The 8,548-nt window shown below is 36.2% G+C and overlaps 1 protein-coding gene across 1 annotated transcript; it reads right to left on the minus strand.

Moving 5' to 3' along the window:
- Positions 1 to 7,224: 7,224 nt before the first annotated feature.
- On the minus strand, positions 7,225 to 8,199 carry LOC130848708 (olfactory receptor 5AN1-like). The gene has a single exon (XM_057727117.1). It carries the CDS (start codon positions 8,197 to 8,199, stop codon positions 7,225 to 7,227), a length of 975 nt encoding a protein of 324 aa, XP_057583100.1.
- Positions 8,200 to 8,548: the final 349 nt, after the last annotated feature.

Below are 8,548 nucleotides of genomic sequence, written 5' to 3' on the forward strand. Positions count from 1 at the left end.
ACAACAACTTCCCACTGACTATCTATTTTACAGTTGGTACTATATATATGTCTGTGCTACTCTCTCGCTTCGTCTCAGCTTCCCCTTCACCACCCGCCCCCTCCCACACCTCGAGTTCTCCAGTCCATTCTCTGTATCTGCGTCCTTGTTCTTGTCACTGAATTCATCAGTACCATTTTTACATTCCACATATGTGAGTTAGCATACAATATTTGTCTTTCTCTTTCTGCCTTACTTCACTCTGTATGACAGACTGTAGTTCTATCCACCTCATTACATATAGCTCCATCTCATCCCTTGTTAAAGCTGAATGATATTCCATTGTATATATATGCCACATCTTCTTTATCCAGTCATTTGTTGATGGGCATTTCGGTTGCTTCCATGTCCTGGCTATTGTAACTAGTGCTGCAATAAACATTATGGTACAAGTTTCTTTTGGGATTATGGTTTTCTTTGGGTATATGCCCAGGAGTGGGATGACTGGATCATATGGTAGTTCTATTTGTAGTTTTTTAAGGAACCTCCAAATTGTTTTCCATAGTGGCTGTACCAACTTACAGTCCCACCAACAGTGCAGGAGAGTTCCCTTTTCTCCACACCGTCTCCAACATTTGTGGTTTCCAGATTTTGTGATGATGGCCATTCTAATTGGTGTGAGGTGATACCTCATTGTGGCTTTGACTTGCATTTCTCTGATGATGAGTGATGTTGAGCATCTTTTCATGTGTTTGTTGGCGATCTGTATGTCTTCTTTGGAGAAATGTCTATTTAGGTCTTCTGCCCATTTGTGGATTGGGTTATTTGCTTTTTTGGTATTAAGCTTTATGAGCTGCTTGTATATTTTGGAGATTAATCCTTTGTCCGTTGTTTCATAGGCAATTATTTTTTCCCATTCTGAGGGTTGCCTTTTAGTCTTGTTTATGGTTTCTTTCGCTGTGCAAAAGCTGCCCATTTTTAAATGAGATTCTTTGGTATGGGTGGTTTTGCTTTTTCTTCTTCTTCTTCTTTTTTTTTTTTTTCATGTTGAATGTATCAGTGCGTTATGTATCTTGAACATTAGTCCATTATCAGATATGTAGCTTGAAAATATTTTCTCCCATTTCATAATTTGCCATTTCATTGTGTTGAATGTTTCCTTTCTGTGCAAAACTTTTACTAAGATATAGTCTCACTTGTTTACTTTTATTTTGTTGCCCCTGCCTTGGTGTCAAATCCAAAATACATTCCTTGCAAAAACAAAGGCCAAGTACCTTGCCCTTTATGGTTTCTTCTAGGAGTTTTGTGGTCTCAGGACTTCACGTTCAAGTCTTTATTTTGAGTTGATTTTAAGTTTGATTTTTGCGTGCAGTGTTACATGGGGGACAGCTTTCATTTCTTTTCACATGGCTATTTAGTTTTCCTAGCATCAATTATTGAATACACATTCCATGCCCCACTGTATAATCTTGGTTCCTTGGTTATAAATGGATTGATCGTGTATGAATGGGTTTATTTCTGGACTTTCTATTCTGTTCCATTGATTTTTATCTCTATTTTTACTGCCTTAATTACTATAGCTTTGTAATCGAGCTTTAAATTAAGAAGTATGATGCCTCCAACTTTGATCTTCATTCTCAAGATTGCTTTAGCTATTTGGGGTCTTTTGTGGTTCCATACAAATTTTAGAATTCTGTACTCTATTTCTGCGCCAGATGACATCAAAATTACAAAAAAAAAAATTGCATGAAGCCTATAGACTGCTTTCTGAAGAATTAACATTTTAAGAATATTAATTTGTCCAATCCATGAGCATGAATTATCCCACCATGTATTTGGTTATTCTGTAATTTCTTTGATCAACGTCTTTTCATTTTCAGTGTAAAGATCTTTCAACCTCTTTGTTACATTGATTCCCAAGTATTTTATTGTTTTCAATGCAATTGTCAGTGAGATTGTTTTCTTAATGTCTCTTTCTATTAGTTCATTATTAGTGTATAGACAAACAAAAGACTTTTGTATACTGGTTTTTATCTTCAAACTTTACCCAATTTGTTAAACAGTTCTAACAGCTTTTTGGCAGAGTCTTTAGGGTTTTCTATATATAATACCATGCTATCTATACAGAGAATAAGTTTAACGGCATCTTTTCTCCCTTCTTTTTCTACCTGAATTGCTCTTGTGAGAACTTGCAGACTATATTGAATAAAAGTGGCAAGAGTGGGCATTCTTGTCCTATTCCTGTATGTAGAGGAAAAACTTTCAGCTTTTCTCCATTAAGTATGATATTAGCTGTACACTTGACTTATATGGCCTTTAGTATGTTGAGGTACATTCCCTCTACATCTGGCTTGTTGAGAGTTTTTATCATGTTTGGATGTCAAATTTTGTCAGATGCTCCTTATGCATGTATTGAGATGATCATATAATTTTTATCCTTAATTTTGTTAATGTGGTATATCACATTGATTAATTTTCAGAAGTTGAACCATACTTGCATCCCTGGACTAAATCCTAGTTGATCGTGGTGTATGATTTTTTTAATGTATTGTTGAATTTGGTGTGCTAATATTTTCTTCAGGGTTTTTTCATGTATGTGCATTGGGAGTATTGGATTGTCATTTTCTTTTCTTTTACTGTTTTTGCCTGGTTTTGGTATGAGGGTAATGCTGCCCTCAGAAAGTGGGTTTAAAGGTATTTCTTCCTCTTCTACTCTTTGGAAGAACTTGAGAAGAACTGACACTATTTCTGCTTTATATATCTGATAGAATTCTCCAGGGAATCCATCTGGTTTTGGACTTTTGTTTGAGAGGCTTTTGATTACTGTTTCAATCTCTTAGCACATTTGATTACTGTTTCAATCTCTTAGTATCAGGTGTAATGTCTCTTCTTTCACTTCTAATTTTATTTGTTTGAGTCCTCTCTCTAATTTTCTTGCTGAGTCTAGTTAAACATACATCTGTTTTGTTTCTCAGTTAAGCAGGGGGCCCTTAGTTTCATTGCCATTTCCTATTGCCTTTTTTGTCTCTGCTTTATGTATTTCCACCCTGACATTGGTAATTTCCTTCTTTCTACTAACATTGGATATGGATCCTTCTTTTTCTTTCTAGTTCCTTGAGTTGTAAAGTTCGATTATTCAAATGACATTTTTTATTTCTTTATGCAATCATTCCGTACTATGAATTTCCCTCTTAATGCTGATTTTCCTGCGTTCCACAAGTTGCTCTATGTTGTATTTTCATTTCATTTCCATCAAGATTTTTTTAATTTTGGTTTTGATTTCTTCCTTGACCCATGGTGTTCAGTAGCATGTTCTATAACCTCCTTATATTTGTAAATTTGCCAATATTTTGCCTATTCTTGATTTCTTATTTCATACATTCAAGCTAGAAAAGATGTTTGATATCAATGCAATATTTTTATATTTCTTGAGGCTTCTTTTGTGGTCTAATATATACTCTACCTCAGAGGATGTTTCAGATGCACTCCTAAAAATTTTGTTTTTTACTTCCTTTGTATATATGTTCTGTTAATGTGATTTAAATATATCAGTTTTAATGTGTAGTTTAAGTCCAATGTTTCATTATTGATATAGTGACTGGAAGAACTCTCCATTTTTAAAAGTGGGATATTAAATTTTCTTACTATTACTGTAATGCTACCTGTTACTTCCTTCCAGTCCATTAATATTTTATTTATATATTTACATGCTCTATGTTGGGCCTATGAATATTTACAAAAGTTATATCCCCTTGTGGGACTGATCCCTTTATCATTATATAATGACTTTCTTTGCCTCATTATATTTTTTGTCTTAAAGACTGCTTCTTTCTGAAATAAGATTAGGTACTCCTGCTCTCTTTTGATTTCTACTTGATCAGAATTTCTTTTTCCATCCTTTCACTTTCACTCTACGTGTGTCCTAAAGATGTGATGAGACTCATGTATGCAGCATAAAGCTAGGACCAACATAAGTATCCATTCACCATGCAATCTGTTTGGAGGATTTAGTATTTATATTTATAATGCTACTGATAAGTGTGACTTTACTATTGCCATTTTGTTTAGTTTTTCTGGCTGTTTTGAGTTCCATTCTTTCTTCCTCTCTTGTTCTCTTCCTTTAAATTTGCTGATTTTGTCTAGTGGTATCCTTAGATTCATTTCTCTTTATCTTTTGTGAATTTACTATAGATTTTGGCTTTGAGCTAACCATGGGGCTTAAAATAAAGATTTTATTCTTGAAGAGTCTGTTTTAACATGACAACAACTTAAGCTCAAATGCATGCAAGAACTACATTTCACCCTTTTGTCCCATATTTTATGTTTTTGAGGTAATAATTTACATCATTCTATCTTGTGTGTCCATTGACAAATTATTGTAGTTATAGTCATCTTTGCCTAGTTTGTCTTTTAATCTTTAGAACAGACTTCTAATGGATATACCAGCATGACTACAACATTAGCATATTCTGAATTTCAGAATATTAACACTTACCACTATAGTTTGTATTTTCATATGATCCTGTTACTATTTAAGGATCTTTTATTTCTGCTTGAAAAAGTCCCTTTAACATTTCTTGTGAAGTCAATCTAGTATAAAGTCAACAGGTTTGCTTTTCTGAAAAACTACTTCTCATTTCTTCAATTCTCAAGGACAGTTTATCTAGCTACACTACTCTTGGTAGGCAAGTTTTTCTTTCCGCACTTGAGCATATATGCCTCTGCTTCTGGACTGAAAATTTCTGGTGAAAAAAATGTACTGAGAGCCTTCAGGAAGTTCTCTTGTCTGTAACAAGTTGCTTTTCTCTTGCTGCTTTTAAGATCATCTCCATGTCTTCAACTTTTGACATTTTATTAATAGTATGTCTTGCTGTGGTTCTCTTTGTATTCAAATCACTAATCATCAAGGAAATGTAAATCAAAACCACAGGGATATATTACCTCACAACTGTTAGAATGGCAACCATTAAGGGAAAAGAAGAGAGAGCACAAGTGTTGGTGAAGATGTAGAGATAAGGGAATGCTTGTATACTGTCGGTGGAGATGCAAATTGCTCATTCCCTATAGAAAACAGTATGGAGATTCCTCAAAAGTATTACAACTAGGTTTAACATATGATCTTGAGATTTCACTTATGGGTATATATTCAATTGAAATTTTTAAAAAGAGTATCAAAAAGATATGCACTTCCATGTATACTGCAGCATTAATCACAAAGCCAAAAGAGGGAAACAACCTAAGTGTTCATCAACAGACGAATGGATAATGAACAAGTGGTACATAGATACGAAAGAAAAATATTCAACTATGGGAGTGAAGGAAATCTTGTCATTTGTGACAATATGCATGGATGCCCTTGAGGGCATTATGCTAAGTGAGATAAGCCTGACCAAGAAACAAAAGTATTATATGATATCACTGATATGTAAAATCTAAAAAAGACAAATTAATAGAAAAAAATAGAATGATGGTTTCCAGGGGCTGTGGGAGCAAGGGAATTTGGGAGATGAATTTAGAGGGTACAAATTTGCAATTAGAAGATGAATAAGTTCTGGAGGTCTGTATGGGATATATCTAGCAGATGCCTATCTCCTACTGAAGGTCTCACAGCCCATCCATTAGAAACAGATTTCTCACACATTCTTAAAAGTTTTCAAGAGCAATACTTAAGAAAACTTACCTATGCTTGGATGGAGATGAGGTGGGCACACATACCTTACTTATATTGCACTATTTATTTGGTTTGGGGTAACCCCTCACATACTCTCCCAAAAGCCCAACCATGCCTCTTCTCTCAATCATATCCTTGTGCAACCTCATAGAAAATTGGGCAAGGGCTTCAAATACCTACCACTTACAGGTGTTAATTAAATAGAGTCATACATGTGAGCTCTGGAAATGACACCCCAACACAACATTAAGAATCCAGTCAATCTCTAAGCATAATACATAAATCAGTAATATGTTCTAATGGTAAGTAGAAGTCTGGGAAATGAGGAAATTCAACAGTCAGGAACATCCCTTGTTCCTCTTTTTAACCAGACCACAGGACTACAAATTTACATCCTCCATTTGAAGACAAACATTGGCTAAAGTTGAGAACCCTGCTTATCCCACCATCTATTTCCTCTCATGCCTCCTGAGGTTTGAGCTTTCCTAGAAAATATCAGCATTAAAGTACCTCTAACCATTCTACTCTCACCATTACATCACCAAATACAATTATCATTTCTAGGACAAAAAATGTTGAACACAGACAACTGGAAGGAATGTACATCATTTTCCATATTGGCTCTTACTCTGCAATATTGAAGATTCACTAGCTTTATGATTGCCGTGAATTCTCATACAATTCACATCACACCAAATATGTTCAGTTGCTTAAAACAGCAGAAATTATTTGGTAGTATGATACCACAGGCTATGTCAACCAAGGGTAAATGTTCCAGACTTAATGGGGGAGAGAAAGAGAGATTTGATTCCCACAATATCAGAAATTGTTTTTGATTGTGGCATGGATTTTGAATATCATCACCATCAGAAAATCACAATCAGTGTGAGATGCAAAAAATCACAAAAATCTGAATCATAAGTTAATAGCACTGGAGGGGCCACATATTTCATTCCATTTCTCTATGTGGAGGCTTCCTTAGACAACAACTGGTGGAATGGAATAGTGAAAAGAAACTTATTAGGTAATAAACACTGAAGGAGATCTTACTGAAACATCAGCTATGTAAAATGGGTCTTCCAGGGAGGCACAACCAGGCCAACTGTATTCCTTGTTTCTGCCCAAAGATGCAGTCCCTTTCTGTGTTCATTCTCATTCTGGTCAGAAACACAGAAGGGACATCAATCGCTACCATGTGTGGATTATGCAGCATCAGAATATTTGGCAGACAAGAATTATACACTCCTGGGGCTTTTGTCAGGTACCTCTCCATAGGGTCAGAAGCCTGAGATGGAACAGGGCTCCATCTCACAAGCAAAAAAGAAGCAACAAGGTTCTTAACCCTGATGTTTCATGAGTACTTGCTGATAGATTCATAAATGATGAGGCCACTCCACATATTGGATGAAAACAGTAGGCCTCCCGCAAGTAAAGATACTTTCTTTGTGTGGCTTGATTCAGCTGTTGGTCCATTTTGGCATGTTATCTGTGTCAAATTAAGCATCTTAGTTCAAAGGCAGCATGAAGTCTGTTACAGTCCGTTCATGTGAATATTATTGAGTGTTCAGGTCATTCTAAGGCAATGGTGTCGGAAATCTCAATCTCTCACCTCTGCAACATTCTCTCTTCTTTTGTAACCTCTTCAATGCATCTTTGATTTCCTTGTTCCTCAGACTATAAATCACAGGATTCAACATGGGAATCACCACAGTGTAGAAGACCGATGCAAATCTGTCAAAGCTGGAGGAACCACCAGAGCTGGAACTCAAATAGACAAACATACCTGAGGTATAGAAGAGGGTAACTGCTGTCAGGTGGGAAGCACAGGTGTTGAAAGCCTTGGACCTACCTTTTGCTGAAGTGATCTTCATGATGGAGATGACAATGTAGACATAGGATATCATGATAAGTAGGGCATTTATTATCCCAAAGATCATTGTTAAGATGGCAGTCAAGAGTTGTCCAAAGAAAACGTCAGTGCAGGAAAGAACTAACAGCTGAGGTATGTCACAGAAGAAATGATGGATGACATTAGGTCCACAGAAGTGGAGCTGAAGCATGGCAAACAACTGAAAAATAGAAGCAGAGAGTCCAGCCACATAGGACCCCAGCACCATCTGACCACAGAGAGTGGGCGACATGATTGATGAATAGAGAAGTGGATTACAAATGGCAGCATATCGGTCATAAGCCATGGCTGTCATGAGACAAGACTCACTCAGTCCCATGGTTGAAAATGCAAAACACTGAGCAATACAACCCACATAGGAAATAATTTGCTGCTCCTGAAAGAAGTCATAGAGCATCTTGGGGGCCGTGGAGGTCACATAGCAGATATCTATGAAGGACAGGTTACTGAGGAAGAAGTACATGGGCGTGTGGAGGTTGGAATCCATTCTTATTAAGATGATGAGGGACAGGTTCCAAGTCAGAGTCGTAATGTACATCATCAGAAATACAACAAAGAGCACTGGTATGATTTTGGGAAAATCTGAGAATCCCAAGAGGATAAAATGTGTGATCTTTGTAATGTTTCCTACCTCAATCATTGGCTTTGTACTCCTAAAATCAGAAAATAGACAAGAGGATGTGTTGCTGATTCAGGTCAAATGGTAACATTACAATTCTCACATATGCCATATTTTTTCTCCATTGACCACTAGTAAAGAGGACATGATTCACTACCCCAGAGATAAGACCCCAGCTTTTCATCTTGAAATGTTAAGAAGTGCCTTCACAATGTTTCAGGTTCTCAATTATTTCATGACGTCTCATTATTAAAAGATATATGTTAAAAGTTGATTGAAAACTTTTTTTAACAAAACAACAGAGGAGATGATTCAAGATGGTGGAGTAGAAGAATGTGCACCCACTCCCTCTTGCAAGTGCTCCAAAATT

The sequence above is a fragment of the Hippopotamus amphibius genome, chromosome 3, assembly GCF_030028045.1.
Source record: "Hippopotamus amphibius kiboko isolate mHipAmp2 chromosome 3, mHipAmp2.hap2, whole genome shotgun sequence".
Classification (NCBI taxonomy): Eukaryota; Metazoa; Chordata; class Mammalia; order Artiodactyla; family Hippopotamidae; genus Hippopotamus; species Hippopotamus amphibius.